The sequence below is a fragment of the Calidris pugnax genome, unplaced genomic scaffold (genome assembly GCF_001431845.1).
Source record: "Calidris pugnax isolate Ruff unplaced genomic scaffold, ASM143184v1 scaffold21, whole genome shotgun sequence".
Lineage (NCBI taxonomy): Eukaryota > Metazoa > Chordata > Aves > Charadriiformes > Scolopacidae > Calidris > Calidris pugnax.
In genome coordinates, this window is record NW_015090770.1 from 2,046,868 (window position 1) to 2,064,765 (window position 17,898).

The 17,898-nt window shown below is 39.8% G+C and overlaps 1 protein-coding gene across 1 annotated transcript in view; it reads left to right on the forward strand.

Moving 5' to 3' along the window:
- SNX4 (sorting nexin 4) overlaps positions 1 to 17,286 on the forward strand; it is a 35,394-nt gene extending 18,108 nt beyond the window's left edge. Inside the window, exons 7-14 of the mRNA XM_014940069.1 lie at positions 3,698 to 3,770; positions 5,381 to 5,442; positions 6,964 to 7,029; positions 11,127 to 11,216; positions 12,464 to 12,563; positions 13,329 to 13,474; positions 14,868 to 14,982; positions 15,315 to 17,286. Coding sequence (XP_014795555.1) covers positions 3,698 to 3,770; positions 5,381 to 5,442; positions 6,964 to 7,029; positions 11,127 to 11,216; positions 12,464 to 12,563; positions 13,329 to 13,474; positions 14,868 to 14,982; positions 15,315 to 15,362 — 700 coding nt within the window. The 3' untranslated portion in view covers positions 15,363 to 17,286. The remainder of the gene's footprint in view (positions 1 to 3,697; positions 3,771 to 5,380; positions 5,443 to 6,963; positions 7,030 to 11,126; positions 11,217 to 12,463; positions 12,564 to 13,328; positions 13,475 to 14,867; positions 14,983 to 15,314) is intronic.
- Positions 17,287 to 17,898: the final 612 nt, after the last annotated feature.

Here is a 17,898-nt window from a genome sequence, read left to right on the forward strand (position 1 = left end):
AGACTTCTCTGTGGATTGGTGGAGTCCCTCCTTTCTTTATTGTGTTTGGTTTTGCAGCCTTCTGTGGCAGCAAGGAAGCTTTTGGCTAGGGTTTAATAGGAAAGATAACATTCATGCATGAGATGGAAAGACAACAGTTCCCTCAGTACCTACCGGTGAAATTGGCCCCTCATTTGCATACTTCATCTTCTGTCGTCTTGATCTGTGGCCAGCAGGGAGTCCTTGCCCGTAGCCTTCCTGTAGGCATAGACGGGCAAGATTGCTTAAAGCTGAGATGAGGAATATACTGTTATCTTTTGAGGTAACTTAATGGCTCAGAAAGCAAAGCTGTTGTGAGAAGTGGCTTGGTGGAAAGCAGGAAAAGAGATAATACAAGGAGAAAGTGAGGAAGGGCTTGTAACAAAACCAGTCCCTGTTTGACTCAATAGAGACTTCACAGCACTTAAGAGACATGGCACTTGCTTTCTGTTGTATTCTGCCAGCTAGATAGCTTTCATATCCAACTTTTGGAGACAAGTCGTTTAATAAATAACTGATGGGCATAAGGTTTTTTTTTTTAGCTGAAGGAGAGCCTTTCAGTATTAGCCTGGTGCACTTAAACTTGAGCTGCCTGGAGTCTGACACCTTACCCCTCTACCTCTGATGCTTGCATGACTGGGTGGTAAAGTGGGTTCAGCAAGCTCACCTTGCTGAAACCAAAGATCTGGCTGCTGTGCAGAGTGTAGGCTTTCAGGTTCCTGGAGCAGGAAGGGTTTGGGTGAAGAATAGCTAAAACTCGCAGTCCAGGTTGCCTTGTGGTGCTGTGGAGCTGCAGCCTTCAGCTTAGAGCAAGGTGAGGAGCTTTACACAGCTGAGACGGTACTGCTCGAGGAGTTCATGTGTAGGCTGGAAACTAAAACTCCTCCTGTGGGAAGCAATTCATATCTTTAATGATGGAATTTTATGGTGATAAAAATGTATTGTGATACGCAGAGGCAAATCTGTGTCTCCTGCAGACCTCTGTAATTTGGCCTCATGGCACTCATCCTCTTGTTCTTTTTCTGTGCTTTAATCAAAACAGTACATTTCTTATTGGTGAAAGTTTTCTTTAGAAAACACTAAATCCTTTCCTAAGGGAGTTTTTGGGGGTTTTTTTAGAGAAGTAACTCTCCTTTCCTTGTCTGGCTAGTTGGACAAGTGGCTTGTTCTTTAGTGAACGGTTCTGTTCTTGTAGTATCTTCCTTCACAAAAGTGGAAAATGGCATTGCCCTCCTTGATGTAGGGAGGAGTCAGAGTAAAACACATAAAAGTAAGTAACTGTCTACTGCAAATCAAATTTTCTTTTGCCCTCCTTGATGTAGGGAGGAGTCAGAGTAAAACACATAAAAGTAAGTAACTGTCTACTGCAAATCAAATTTTCTTTTGCCCTCCTTGATGTAGGGAGGAGTCAGAGTAAAACACATAAAAGTAAGTAACTGTCTACTGCAAATCAAATTTTCTTCTTTGCCATTACCATGGCATCATTACTATGATATTTTTGAGAAGAAACTCAGTGGTGCTCCTACAGAAATGTGACCTGTTCTTCGTTTGTGTCTGAAGTTCTACTTAATAGCTCAATTAGATATCTAAAATGTAGTAAAACCAAGTGAGAAGCACTAGATAAAAATGCCTCAGCTACTGAGTGCCAAATCTGTGTCTTGTTTCACACTTACCGAACTCAGTTTTGAAATTACTATATGTATTTTTTCTTACATGAGCAATGAATAGGACTCAAGCAAAGACTTGAGAAATAAACCTTTGATCTGCAACACCACCAGTCTCTTAAAACCAGGGTTTTTTTTTCCTTGAAAAATTGTATTTGTCAGATTTTCAACCTTCACAGAAGATTGGTCAAAAAGTAGCATCGCTTTGGTTTATGCTTTTCTGAGACAATGAAAAGAAGACAACTTGGTTATGAAGTAGTATTTTATTATTTTTTTTATTTTTTTTTAATGGAGGAGGAATCTGCATGGGAGAAGATGTATTACTGGTGGAGTCCTGGATACTGGAACTCCTTTTAGGTTCCTGACTTTTGGCTTTAGGGAGTACAGCATTCCTAAAAAGCTGGATAAATAAAACTTTTCATTATAAATTTCTGGAGTGGAAAGGGGAGTCTTCCTGAGCTGAAGGCATGCTTTTTAATCTTTTGTTTTTAGTTCAATTATTTCAAATATCTTCACTGTACGTGTCTGCAGCTGTCTGACATGCAGCCCTGGTGCATATTTTATAAAGTGTAAACTGAAAAGATTGCTCTCTAAACCCCACTGTGCAGATCAATGACTGTATTTATTTTTCCCATACAGTTTCTCTGCTGGCTTTTAAATCTTTTTATGTACTTTAACCCTCTGTGTATCATAATCTTATAAAAGATACTCCTTGGAGATCAAAAATATTAGAAATGGTAATAAAGCTCCTACTTCCTGAGTGTAGGGAGGAGGATATTTTAGAGGAAGACTTCCTGGCAGGGAAAGAAGAGGTGTTAAACGAAAACCGCTGGAATTACATATTTGATCACCCAAAACAAGTGACCTGACTCACTTCAGTGAGGTCTCCTGGGTACAAACTATTCTGAAATACAAAGCCTGACTGTGTGCTGTGGTGTGAGGAGGGGTGAAGGTTTTAATGCTGCAACATCAACCTGCAAGGCTAACCTTGGTCTCCTGTTCCTTAATTCTAATTGCGTTCTTCTGTGTTTGTTTATTTTCAGATCATTGTTTAGTAATTTAGGGAAAGCTGTTTTTTGGCTTCCCATCTGGATGACATACATTCTTGTGTACCAAAGTAGGTCATGAGTTAGACTTGTGTGTGGTAGGGAGGGTTTGTGTGTACAGAAGTGGCTGTTGCTGTGGCTTAATTGGTTACCTGTCGCTAGCAAAGCTGTGGCAACTGATTCAGCTTCGTCATTAGCATGAGCTAAATGTATCCACTTAAACTGCCACCAAGGCTTAACTGGGGTGGCTGATTAAATGCCTCTGTCCTTCAGTAGTGGCAGGCCAGCAGTGTATACACGGCCACTTGCAGCGGGTTACCTGACTGGTACCTTGCTAAGCTGTAATGACTTAATTGCTTTTAGCCTTGTGTGACTCCTGTGCAGGTACAGGTCTCTATAGGGTGCCGTTTGTAACTACCTGCAGTTACCTCGAGGCTTAGTTTGGAGGAATTGTGATAATTGTGAATGCTTCCTTGAACTTCTGAAAGGCTGTACTCAAAACTGGCCAGATGGCAGCTTGAAAGTAAAGTATCTTTGTCAGGTCAAGAAGTGTGAACACATTTTTATTAGGAAGTACGTGTGCTTCAACAGATTTTTGGCTTTGTACTTATTTGAAGCTTTCCTATTCTATCTTGCTTGCTTTGAATCCCATTTAAAAGAAAAAAACAACACAGTGATTTAGTAATTCAAGTTAGCTACTTAGATTTCAGAAAAACAAAATGATTTCTTACATTGTTCTGAACCTTCATTATTTACACTAATAAAAAATAACAGTTATGCAAGTGTTGGGTTGCTTGCTTCAGAGGAATTAAACTCTGCGGTCAGTGCTTTAGGAGTCTTCAGCTAATTCCACCTCAACGTAATCCAGGCTCTGTCCTGCTGGCTGTAGCTTTTGTGGCTCTATCTTGCATTCTGTGAAAGCTTGCTTTCATGATGGCTAATGATGTACTATCTGTTTCCTGCTCCCAGGAGATTCACTGAGCTCAAACACTATAGCGATGAACTGCAGTCTGTCATATCACACCTTCTGCGAGTCAGAGCTGTAAGTATTTCCCATGTGCGTCGTGACAAATAGTATAATTTATTTATAAGGCAGTGTTTCTTGTTTAGTCAAGAGAACTGGTATATGTGCTCTAGAATTAGGGTAGTTTTGCCTGAGAGACTCTGGCTCTGGAGCGTGGGGCAGGAGATGGCAAGGAGGGAGGCGCTGACTTAGCACAGATTTGCAGGGGGAAGAGTTCCAAGAGTGGTGGTTGAGTTTGGCAGTCGCTGGAGGAGCAAACACATGCCTGTTGCTAATCTGCCCTCTCCCCTGATGGTCACATATCAGAGGGAGGTGTTTTAAAGAGGATCGAGATGTCTGCTTCTCTCTGCTCAGCAGACAAGTTGCTCTTGCTGGATGTCTGGGCTGGGAAGGGCCCCAAAACGCCGTTTTCTGGTCAGACATATAATACTTTGTTTTCCAGAGCTGGTTGTATGAATCGTGTATGCTTCCCAGCACACTTTCTTTTTTTTTTTTTTTTTTTTTTTTTAAAAAAAAAAAAATATATCTGGTGTTTTTTTCCCCCCCCCTTTTTTTTTTTTTTTTTTTTTTTTTTGGCTTGTTCTTCCATCTGTAATGAATAATGTTCTTTCTAATTATGTCATGCATCAAGATACTCTATGGATTGAGAATGGAAGAGTTTGGTTTTTTTCCTAAAAAGTCACAAAAAGGAAATAGGAAATTACAATTTCAATAATGAGGAGCATGATACTGCTTTTTAGTGTGTTCAACAGGGATTTAGTTTTTGATGGGAACTGTGCTGCAGAGAGGACAGTAATTGATTGCCCTGTTGAGCTGAGGTTCTTGAGAGGATTAATCACTGGTGTTCTCCTGACAGTGCCTGTTTCTCAGGGCTGTACGCGCGTGAGATCTCTTGGGCAATTTGCTTGTGTTTCCTTTTTACTGCTTTAATGGACCAGTAACGGTAACTCTTACTGAACCTCAGTCTCAGTCATTGGTATGTCACAATTACAAGGGCATTATCTGGATTACAAGTCACACTTTGGAGTGCACATGTGGTCTTTTCTGAGGTTGTTGCCGGCGTTGTAGTGCTGGCTACAGCAGGTACTGACTCTCCAAGCAGCTGAGATACTGCTCAAGCTAGATATGTCAGCAAGTTCTGCAAGGAATAGCTCATTTCCTTCCCTTTGTTTTACTGAGCTGGATGGAAAAATCAAGTCACTTGTTTGAATTTTACTGTAGCTTTCCCTGTGGTCTTGGTTACAGGGTGGACTTCTGTCTTGCTATCTTTATGTTAAATAAGCAAGTGTGTATATAAGCTTTGCATTATTTGGGTAAAGGAGGCTATGCCTTACACCTGGTTATCAAAAACTAGAGGCACTCAGTTATTTGTGGTCTCCATAGGCATATCCTACATGGGTGCTTCCAAAGAAATACTTGGAATGTTACTTTTTCAATACAGCTTTGACTGTGACTTCAGTCTTCAAAGACTTAATGCTGTTGATTTTTTCCTTCAATAGTGTCTTAGATTAGATTTAGGCCTAATCTTGTTTACCTCAATCAAGCCTTTATCTTGAAGTTTGTATGTGGGTGTTTACAAAGCAATTGCACATAATGTTTATGACCAAAAGTTGACTCTAATGTTTTAGAGGGTGGCAGACCGACTATATGGTGTCTATAAAGTCCATGGCAACTATGGAAGAGTATTCAGGTAAGAGTTCATCCATTTTTTTTAAGTATGTATGTAGAAAGAGAGATGTGTGTGTATATATATATATGGAGAGAGACTGTAAGGAATTTGATGGTTATGTTCTTATGCTTTTGAAAAGTATACCCAAAATATTTAAATGTCTGCCTTGAAAAACTTCACGTTGCAGTTCTAAAGAGACTTCTGTGTTGGATATAGTGATCTCTGGATCTGCTGAGTTTAGTCTCAAGTGGAGGACTTTAGCTTTTTGTTTTGTGTTCCAGACCTTTGGGGCTTTTGTTGTTGCGTTGGCATTCTGTTTATTCAGAAGGCAACTTACTACCTATTTTCATGAAGCTTTCTCTGAAGAGCTTCAAGGTCCTTTTAAGGGTTAAAAATCAACAACTATATCTATCCAATTTTAGTACCTCTAAGTGAATTTGCCAATCGTTTTTTGATTTATATGAGTGAATTGCATGCTCAAGTTTTCCATCTCACTGGAGAATTAAAGAATCTAAACTTCTGGTTAAGGGAAACCTCCTGCTTCTACACACTGTTCAAGTGCTAAATTTAATTCTCTGGGTTAATGGATTGCAGATGTCTTTCTCATTGGGGGTTTTAAAGTGAAATTAGGTGTAGTTCTGTAATAACACAAAGACAAACAAATGTCAACATCAGCGGAGTGGAATGTTTATGAAAAAGTGAAAGACAGAATAGATGCATTAGACATAAATTATGTGAAATATAAGGGGACCCCCTCCTTTTTTCTTGTAAAAAAAGTTGTGGATGTATTTCTTGCAACTAAGAAATCTCATAAGGTTTCACAAAGCTGAGAATACAATTAAAATAGCAGTGTACATACTTGGATGTCCAGAACAAGTCTCTTGCTATCTTGTAGCTCTGTTTCCTTCTTTATCTAAATGAACTCCCTAATGTGCATAGGTAGTTGCAGTAATGAGGCAGTTGTGAGTTAATATATATATATTTTTTTTTTTTAATGAAGAGAACTAAACAGCAGTCTATTATGAAAACAGAAAACAACTCTCAGCAAATGGTTTCAGGAGCGGTAAAATGCTTGCAAATGTCATATCCCACCTTCTGGTTTTTGGAATGAGAGGCTTCTATCTGATGTGTTGTGAGTCTGGAAAACTTGGTTTCTTCTTGATGAGCATATTAGATGAAATTCTGTTTTAGAAAATTCCCTTCTTTTTTTCCCCCATTTCTTTTACGTTCTAGTATCTTTGCTTTTTTAAAAATTTTTTTAAATTGAGCCTTGGCTATTTAAACTAGACTTGTTCTGTTCAAATAAGTGCATTTGTGAGGATGAGTTTAGGTGGCAGGGACGATTGTTTAACAGAGTGCCGTAAGTAGCTTTGCCACATTGTCAGCGTTGCTGCTTAGAGGAAGAAAACTCTTTGGCCAAGTCTAACTTTGAGGCAGTTTCTATTCAGGTGTCACCTGGAAAGAAACTATATACAGGATGCAGCTTATTAACTTCCCTTACCCTTCATGTGTGATGTTGTTTCTCGTTTGTTTTTTCTACAGTGAGTGGAGTGCAATAGAAAAGGAGATGGGGGATGGGTTGCAGAGTGCTGGCCACCACATGGATGTGTAAGTACTGACTGAATATCTGATAGTTTGATGTAAGCCAGATGTAGAACTCTCCCTCTTTCCTCTCTTTTACCTCAACCCCAAAGTGCATAGGGGTAGAGTACTGAGAAAGTTGGGGGTGCGTTGTTTTTAGGTGTATGGTGTTTCTCTGACTTGGATGCAGGCAGAATTTTAGCATCCATGTACTGTATTAAGTAGCTCAAAAGGTCTCAGGAGAAACCAGAGGGGTTTCTTTTTTTATTATTATTTTGAAATTGTAGAAGTGTTTGGAATTCTTCCAGTTTTTCTTTTAAGCTACTATGCCAGAAACTGGTGGAGTGCAACTTTAATGTACTGCAGACCTGATGAGATCCATTTGGTTTTGATACGGCCTTTCGTACCATGCAGTAGATGGTACACAGATTTGGACTTAATTACAGAAAGTTAAGAAATTTAATTAATCAGCACCAAAACTCTAATGGATTCTTGAAACAAATACTGGCTGGATGTAATAAAGTAGAGAATCCTCCCTCTTTGCATCTTCAGAGTCAGTTGGCAGAGTATACAAAACACTGTCTTCAAAATAAGAGTCTAGCAGTTCAGAGTGCTCACAAAAGCAGTGTTCTGGGCTCACACATCCTGCTTTTCAGGTCCTCATATATAGTGAGTGAAACAGTATAGTTTCTCATTGCTCCGATTGCCCTGTAATCACACAGTACAGATAAGTAACAATTTCAGCAAGAGGTGGAAGCTGTTCGACACTTCTTCATATAGTATTTTTACTATTAAAGCGTAATTTGTGTGGGAGTTACCAGTTTGGGTTTATAGTGCAGCTTTGCATGTGTACTACTGCCGGGTTGGAATTGGTGTTACACCTCCTCGAGTGGAAGGGTTTGAAGAGCCATTCCATGCTCTGCCCTCAGCTTTTCCAGAATAATTCTGGTTTTATCAGGTCTTTAAGAATTTGAACCCATTTGAATAATCTATTCACACTTCTGTGTTTTGGCTAACACGTAGCTTGCACCCAAAAAAAAGCTGTAATATTTTTTAGGCAGAGGGCTCTGGTGAGAATAAAGAAATGGAGATCGCATTCTGTTTTCAGAAAGAAATAATTGAAGTAGAGGTGAAATATGGTGTTAAGCACCTACTACAGTATGCAGAAATTGAAGAGACTACGAAAACATGGTGTAATATAGGGGAGTTAAGGAGGCACAGGTAGGTTTTCAGTAGTTCAGATACACCACACAAAGATGTCAAACACCTAGAAATGTGTAACCAACTGAAAGAAATGGGTCTCACCTCTCAGTTGAGAGGCTCAAACCCTCTCCACACATCCGATATGTTTAATGTTTCTGACTGTGACACAGTTAGGGTTACAGACCCAGAGTAATGGCAGCGAGTTTCTGGGTAACTTTAATCACTGCATGGAGTCTGAGGTAGCTCTCATTGTCTGTCATCTCTTGTACTATGGCACCCTTGTACAACAATAATCTTTTGGTGACAATCAAGCAAGAAGCAGCAGCTGTGAGATTCAGGAACTCGTTCAGTGACCCATGTGGTCTCCTACCAGTAAGGATCATACCTATGATCTCTTAGAAGTGTAACTTACCAGTCCAGTTACTGTTCCCATAATATTAGAGAGAAGTTTATTGCAGAAGAAAGCTTCTTCAAGAAGGTTGCCTTAGATGTTAAACTTCAAGGGTAATTTAATTATTCTCTATCTACCCCATATGCTGTAGTCTTTACCAGATGTTTACTTAAACTTTTGAGTTGTTATTGTTTAGTATGATCTAAAACTGCTTAATATTTGGAGAATACATCCCAAAGCACCTCTGAGTGTATGTTGTATAACAGAATGAGGCTTACTGAAGTGACAGAAACAAGAGAGTATGCTGAGAAAGCATAAGTGGCTGTAATTCTATCATTTAAAAGATGAAAGAGAAAAAAGAGTCAGACCTTTGACTTCTGTCCTTCGTGCTACTAATGAGTGATCTTTTATCTCTGTATCAACTAGACTGTCATTACAGGTGGAAGCAGCTTAAACTAAAACAGGGGTTTTAGCTGATGATTCCCACGAAAAGTGGGAACATCTTAGGAATCTTTACTGCAGTGTTTCTCCTTAAGATTTTCCCTGGTCTGCTTACCTGCTTAGGATGAACCATTGTTTAAATTTCAGCTTAAGCAGTCAGAGGTCAGCTTGTCTCACTTTTTTTTTTTTTCAAATTAAACTTAAGTGTAATTTTAAAAACCCTGTCTATGTGAGGTGGGTTTTTGTTCTGTGGTTTTTTTTGCTTGGTTTTTTGGAGAGTTGTTCTGCTGCAGATGAGCTCTAGCAGTGCTCTAAACTTAGAACTTACTTGAAACTGAAATGTGGTCCATCTGCTGCCCTGAGAAATCGAACCACTGTACTAAAATTAATGCACTTCAGAACTTAAAAATAGAGAGGGCAAGCCACTTGTGACCTGTGTGGCTGCAGGATTTTTTCAGAACAAGTACAGTTTTCAACAGTTTGGATTTCTTCCTGGCTTTGATTCATAATGTGAACTCTTGTTCTGCCTATTCTTTTATCCCTTCTACTTAAACCGATCTGCTGTCGCTCGTCACTTAGTATGTTATGCTTATTTATCACCAGTAGCCTTGGTGGGGCTTTTCCTGGGTGTGCCATGTCTTTAATTTTGCAGAGCATCAAAAAAACTTGTCTTGTTTGGAAGCTTAAGAAATTCATACCTGAGCAGGTGGGCATGTCTACAACTTTTCTTCGGGCTCTGCATTCTTCCAGTTATTCTGCAAGTAGTTGCTCCCTCTTTGAAGAGCCTTAGTTTGGATGCCCTCTGAGCAGCCCTGAGGAGGATGGTAATGTTCAGAAGGAGCTTCTCCCTTATATTCCCAGGGGTCTAAGTGATGATGTTGTTTCTTTTCAAGCTTGCAGGAGGGATTTCTTGTCCATTCCCAAGTTCCCTTTCAGCTTGATACTCCTCTTTCATAGAGCCAGTTACTGGAGAGGCACAGGAAGAAAAGGAAAAACTCAGACTTTGCAAAAACTTTAAAGCCAAGAGGTGCTGTAATTAACCTTTGGGTTACATTGTGCTGGTCACTGGACAAGCATGGACATATGCTCGCTTCAGAGAGCCTGTAGCTGTGCGAGGGATTGCCACATACTTGAGAATCCTGACTGAGTTGGCAGACTAGATTTGTGATTATCGGAGAGCATTTGTGATGGGTTCTCCAGCAGCACACGCCCTGTGTTGCTGGCTGTTTCTGTCACTGGGCCAAGTAAGATGTGCAGTTACCTCTTTGCTCTTGGCCTGTCCCTGGAAGTGTGTCCAAGCACAGCATCTTGGTTAGTGAGAACCTATTAAATACTGTCCAATAAGCAATAGAAACTAGAAAAAGAAAGTGCTTTTTTGGCCATTTTTAGGGGTTGTCAGCCTATATGGTAAAACTCTTACTGAATGCAGGAGCTGCAGAGTTGGTCCAAGCCCTCGTACTTCAGATTTCTCCCTAAAAGGCAGGTTTAAACTTCTTGTTGCTCAGAATTGATGTGCCTGACTTACAGTGCAGACCAGGCAACACGCTTTGAAGGAGCTGAAGGACTTAACTTTACGGTGTTCAGAGCACCACTGTGAGCTCTGTTGTACTCAGGCTGAATAATGAACAATGAAAATAGCCTTTTAAATGCTGCCTCTTTGCTTTTCAAAAGGTACGATGTTCACATTCCTGTGCCTTAATGCTTTAAGCCTTGCAAGCCACCTTCTGCTTTGTGTATTTTTTGTCTTGGTGCTGCCTATTGACAGCCTACTAAAGAAAAGGAAAAAGGAAATTTTTTTTTTCCCTTTCTGTAATAAAAGCTGCCTCATCTTCAGCAGGAAACTTAGGATAGATCTTGTACTTGTCAAAAGATTAATTGTAGTAGCAACCAAAGAAACTGGCCTGCAGGAGTGTTTATATTAGCTGATTCAGACTTTAGTTACAAAGAAAGGTAAAACCCCTTTTGGAAGTGCCTTTTGCTGTTTTACTTTGTGATTGGTGTTCCTGTCAAACAAGTGTCCTCCCTCGTTACTGTATGTGTAGTCCTTAAAGGTTAAATGAAGGAACTTTATATTTATGTTTTTCACCAGATATGCAGCTTCTATTGATGACATACTGGAAGAGGAGGAACATTATGCAGATCAGCTGAAAGAATATCTCTTCTATGCAGAAGCACTACGGTATGTACAGAGCCATGTAGCTCAAATGGAAGCTGCAGTCCTTTCCTCTAACATTGTGTTGATGTTAAATTTAGGTTGGTATCCTCTTCTGTCCTCTGAGAAGTGGAAATGTCAATGTTGCAGAATCTCCATGTTCTCACCTCTTACTTTGCTTACTCATATTTGATTGCCATGTGGGTGGCTGATCAATAGTGAAATGGCAGAAATGTTAAATTTGGTGTGCTGTGGAAGGTAATGCTGTTTATTCCTCTGGTTACACTGTTTCCTTGGCTTCTGGTATAATAATGTCCCAAATGTGCTGAAGTGTTCAGCTTTCAAATGAGATAGGCCAAACAGAACTGCTACAGCCATTACAAATTCTGGGAAGTTTCAAAGCACCCTATATAACTTAATTTTGCTGTACAGTGTTGAGCATCTAAATACTGATTTTTTTTATTTTTTTGTGTGGGTTTTTTTTTTTTCACACTAGCCTTTATAGGGCGGTCCTCCCTTACAACTGAGGATACAAAAGCAAATTGCTTTATGCTATAAGATTTCACCTAAAGCTGTTGTGCTCTCCACGGGCTGGCTCTGAAGCTCTCGGAGAGGTTTGGTGGTGCTGTAGGGAGTCGTGTTGGGGAGTGTGACGGGGGCTGTGTGGGAACCCAGAGCAAGAGTAGCCTCTCCTGGGAGACGACCGTGCATCCGGCAGCGGAGTACGGATGTAGCATCATCAGCCCACACAGGACTGGGACTTACTGCAGGTGGCCAGAGGAAACTCTCCTCTTTTCCAGATGAAAGGCGCTAGATGAATCTAGGAGCACAGTTACTCGTTTCATTGTTTAAAAAAAACAAAACGTGAAGAATTTTGATTGACTGATACATCGGTGCTGTGACAGGTACCATCTCCAGGTACCTTTTGTCTTAGTTGTGATTTTAAATAAAACTATTTCACAGTGGTGTCCGTAAGTAGGTGGTAGGGCTCGTGTTGCTGAGAGTGTCTCGGAGTGAGCCTAAAGAGAGGAGCAGAAGAGCAGAATGCTGCATGCACTAAGAACTTTCTGTATGCTTTGATCCAAGTTTGCTTCACTACAGTATTTGCAGAGTTAATGCATTCTGTGATAAGGCAGTTGAATTCGAGTTAGATAAATAACTGAATGTGCTGCCTGTCAAAAAAAAAATCATGGTTCCGTTTGTAAAGTTTAAATGGAGGGAAACGTAGCAAAACAAGGCATTATGTGACGGATCTTTCATTGCTTACTTTTCAGGGCAGTTTGTAGGAAACACGAACTAATGCAATATGACTTGGAAATGGCTGCACAGGACCTAACATCTAAGAAACAGCAGTGTGAGGAGCTGGCAACAGGAGTGAGTCTTTCCACTTTATTCTCCAAGATGCCTCTTTTCTAATTTTTTTTTTTTTTGAGCCAAGTAACTTAGAATGACACTTAAATGGTACTAACATGCTGGCTACTGTTTATGAGAAGCAGTATCATACGAGCTGTAGGCATCTAAGCCTTAAAGTAACTTAGTTCTTTGTGATATAAGCTGTTTGTACCAAACTTCTTTAAGTGAATACTGAGCACGTAAAGGGTTGCAGGAAATACAACTTGAGCAGAATAACACAAACAACTGTCCTGAAGATCAAAATTCTGAAAGGCTTCCTCCGCCTTTTGAAAGCTGGCTGTTACTGATATGTGGCTAGTCCCTTTTATACTGAAGTGGTAACTTCAAAATAAGTATTTAAAACTCTTAATATTCCTGTTGGGTCTATTGATGCTCTATATGGAACTGCTTTATGGCTTTTGTTTCTCATACAGAACACAAGACTTGTGTTTTTTCCTACTTCAGTAAGAAAAGGTTACCCATGTCAGTGGAATGACTCGCTTATAGTCCAATCCACAGACCAGCCTTAAGACTTTCCAAGATGAAACTGCTTCCTCCCCACTTTGCTCAGTCTAACGTAAACCACTGTACCTTCTATAGCTACTTAACAATAGGACATTCATAAAATGGAAGCTAAAGCCAAAATTGAGTTGAATAATAAGAAAAAGCCCAAATGCTGGTAAAAATCATGTAATGACTTGTGGCTGTGCTTGAGAATCCCAAACCTAGAGTGTTTTTGTTTTGTAGACTGTGAGAACATTCTCCCTGAAAGGGATGACCAGCAAGCTCTTCGGGCAGGAAACCCCTGAGCAGAGGGAAGCAAAGATAAAGGTTCTAGAAGAGCAGATACAGGAAGGAGAAGAACAACTTAAGTCTAAAAATCTGGAAGGCAGGTAAATGGGCTCGACTTTTTCAAAGAAAACACAGGGCTTGTCTTAGCAAAAGTCCTTGACTGGATGCTCTTGAAGGTGTTTGCATTTTATAAGTGTTTTTAATATATTCCTGGTGTTTATGAGCTGTCTATAAAAGCTCCTGTCAGCTGCAAGTTGTGAAATAAAGTACAGTACATGCAGTTAGCTTCTGGTCTGAGCGTATGGCTTATGTAAAACCTGATGACTTTCCCAGTTACTGAGCCCACTCTAATGGCTGACTTGCATGCTTTTATGTTCAGCTAGTAATATGTTTAGCAGGTGGGCTTGTAGGTCTGCAGCTGAATAGCCTAAGACTCAAAAGCTGATTTGCTTCAAATACAGTATTTAGTTTGGTTTATGTGTACGGGACCTGAGCTCATATTCTGCAACTTCTTACGTGGGGGACAACTGACTCCTGTTTGAAATAGATGAGAGGTTCTGGTGAGTTGTGTTTGAGTAGCTGCTTCTCGTTGCTTTAATGAAATTTTCTTCAGGAATGCAAACATGAAAAATAGGAAATAACATTCCTAAAGCAACGGGATTGTCTCAGAACACATTCATCGTATAACACAAGGGGCAAACGTGGTATCTCCTGATAGGTTAGGATTAGAGCAGGAAAGATAAGACTAGTTCATGAATAGTTCAAAACAACAAGATGCTCAGCAAATGCAGTTTCTTAATCATTTTGACAGAAGTACTGGAGATCTGCTTTTGTAGCTCTGGAAGGAATTTTCAAGTGAATACTTGCCTTGTATGTATAGTCCAGCAGAAGCAAAAGCTATGAATTATAGAAATCTACCCCCATTTTAGTTAAGGAGAGCTAAGACACGTCACCAAACCAATAAAATTAATTCCTGAAGTTAATTGTCCAAGTCAAATTTACATTGCAAATGTTTGTTTGTACGTGAGTATCTCAAATCCTGATGACAAGTGAGTTTTCACGTTGGAAAGACCAAGATTCTGACTTGGCAATTGACAAAGAAATGTGCAATGTTGTGTGCTGAATGTTAGCACAAAGATACTTAGTTGTCCTGACAGAATCTGAGGAGAAAAGTGTATTCTGAATTATGCTGGTTCTACGGCGGTGATGCTTACTGGGAAAAAATACCCCAAAACAAACAACCCAACACATCCTGTGAAACTAATCCTCTAGATGAAGAACCTTTAAGAAGAAGATGGAGAATTGGACAGTAGTGCCAATTATAAAACGAGGACACTTTGGGATGCAGAACAACTACAGAATTTGGTTTACTGACTGAAAAATGGAGCGCTTTGTCATACGTAGCTTCTCTGCTGAGGGTTCTGAGGAAGGAAAATCAGCTCAGGGTGGAACATGTAAAACATTTACTAACAGAAATGTTGCTTTTAATTCCAGAGACTTTGTGAAAAGTGCCTGGGCTGACATTGAACGGTTTAAAGAACAGAAGAATCATGATTTGAAGGAGGCACTTATAAGCTATGCTGTTATGCAGATTAGCATGTGCAAAAAGGTATGTTTGTGGAAGGCCAGGCTGGTGCATGTGTCGTAGCAGCAGGGGAGCAGATGCAAACTTCCAGTAAGGAGGAACACTGCGGTCACAGAAGGTTGGAAGTCACTAGCGTAAAACCTCCCACGTATTCTGTCCCACTCTGTCACGTGTTCACGTTGATATATAATAGGTAGTGGGGTCCAATTCCAGTGTGGTCTCTGCCTCCTTCTTGTGTCAAGTTCTGTACGACTTTTTTTGTAGAGTCTTTTGTGGAAGAAAGTCTGTTAATGAGGTTTGCAAGCAAAGTATGCTTCCACCTATCGATTTTTTTTCTTTTTACTGTTTTCTTAAAGGGAATTCAAGTTTGGACGAATGCAAAGGAATGCTTCAGCAAGATGTGATTTTCTGGAAATGAATTCCTCCTCCAAGTGCCAGAGAACGGAAGCACAAATGTATAACACCAATGTTAAGTTGCTACATGACTTACATATAAATCATGAAATAAATGAGTTGAGTGAATAGTTTTTCTTTCTGCTGATTGTAATTGTTAATAAAGGACAAAAAGGACATGTTATTAAATGTTTAGCCCTGACTGCCACTTCTGTGGCGTGTTTTATATGTGGTAGCAAATAATTCAGGGGTAAAAGAGTTACTGAAAACTACAGCTCTGTATTGGGCCAAAGGTATAGGGAAAGTTATCCCAGAAAGTATGAACTGAACTGTTCTGAGACTTGTGAAACACCATGCTCTGTAATGTGTAGATCACTTCCAGATGCCCTTCTTTTCAGCCCTTGCTGTTTAGAATTTGTAATGCTCAAGGGTGCTTTGGTTTTATAATGGGACACGCAGTTGTATTCTCGAGGTCTACACCAAAAATGGGACAAAAAACTGAAATATTGTAACACCCAGGGTTCATATTTAAATGCCTTTGCATGTCCGTAGAGAAATGTGCTTTTTCAGAGTTTGGGTTAAGCAGTCTCAACGCTCCTGAGATGTTTGAAACTCTCTACAGTAGAGGTGTTGTACAATGGTTTGATCCAATATTCTGCATTTACTGGTTCCCACTTAAGTTTTGATATGGGCATTGATTTCTTATCAGACTTCTTCCTACAAGTAAAGGCAACTGGTGATCCAGCTGAGCAGCAAAACCAAAGTCAAAGCTGGTAAGAAGCGGATGCAACTTCTGTTTGGTTGGTTGGAACCTGTTTACACTAGATGTGAATCTGGCCTGTGGTACCTCTTCTTGTAACTGAAGCCCTTTGCTTCTTTTAAAGAATAGTTCTTAATGAAGATGCTGAACTAAAAAAAAAAAAACAAAACCTGGTGCAACTTCTGTAGTACTTAAGAGCAGTGATGTGCAGAATCCACAAGGAACCAAGGTGTCTGTTTGGCTCTTGTAATGATGTTTCGGTGTGCGTATGTGTCTGTTTCAGTGTGTGTATATATATGTGTGTATATATATATATACACCAGTAAAACATGATTTGCAGTTACAGGTACTTGCATTAAATGTTTCCAATTATGAAGAACACTTACCACTGTCTGATATTGGGATTTTTCTACATACTTGAAGTTCCTGAAGTCTTGTGGAATTTGTCAGACTTGATTGCTAGTCCTAAAGAAAGCTTGTAATAGTCTGTTGAAAAGTGTATTTAATTATTCTGGATTATAACACTACTCAGATTTTGATTTTTTTAAGAGATACTCCAGGAAGTCCTTAAAAGTTCCTTTGATAAATTGTCAATAATGCAGTCACTGATGATGTCCCATGTCACTTTTGTCTCTGCAGCATTTCTTTTCTATAAAACCATTGTAAAGAATTTGTAGGCCTGGTGTACACTACAGCTTAAAGCTCTGCAGTAAAATGCTGGTGGCTCTGATAACCTTTGTTGGCTTTTTCAAAGCAATGTGACAGTGACACTCCTGGCTGAGAGATGATGTGGAGCAGAGAGAGGTCTCTCCGTGTAACCTTGAGGAGGAGAAGCGTTGTTGCATTCAGAGGTCACGGTATCCAGTTCCGAGACAGGCTGAAGGACTCTTACATTCCAAACCAAGAAGTTGCACACTTGATGTATTCAGTAAACCTTCTAAAGGAGTGGTGCCTTAATACAATACCGTGAGGCGCTCAGAGTAGGTATTTTTCATGCACTTTGATTTTTGGTAGATCTTTCTGGTGCCTCTTTCCACATTTCACTTGCTGTACAGCTTATTAAATGTATTAGTATGCCTTTTTTTCCTTGCTAGTTGTACTAAATTTAAGAAAGGGAACAAAACGGTTCTTGTAAGTTTTGTGCCAAATAAGCTAAATAAAATTGCTCTTTGATATTTTTGTTATGTTGTTTTTTCTAAAAAAAATAATGGTGTCTTCCCAATTGTGACAACTGCCGTTCAATTTCTTGAAATTGGTTCTTGTCCATTTTAGCTCTTCAATGGCCTCCAAACGTGGGTTTATAATTTAAGAGGTAAATTTTCCACAACCTGCTTTGTCGTGGTTTTGACCGAATTGACCAACCAGGCCTTTTAGGTGAAGAACATAGTTTTAAGGCCCAATTTGGATGCTTCCCAGAAGCCAGCTTTGTTCCCTGCTTTGGTTTTGCCCAAGCAGAACTAGCCATCTGAATTTCATGCATGTCTTCATCTGGGTAAGAGACAGATGCGATCGAAGAGGGTTTGCGTTGTCTGATGGACGTTGGGTGAAAGGCAGGGTAAGGATATTCTGAATAACTTGGTTTTTTCTGTTTGCAGAGAAGTACTGCATGTGGTTGTGGATGTTAGCAAGCAGAGAAAGCTTCTCCCCCTCTTCTAGCTTTTTAACTTGTTAAGGGGAAATCATCTAGTTAATGGCTGTTTCCACGTGGTTAATGGAGTCCACATGACAAACACATGCTTGTGAAGCCTGCATTTTTTCTGGTTACAGCGCAGGTTTAACTTGGGCAA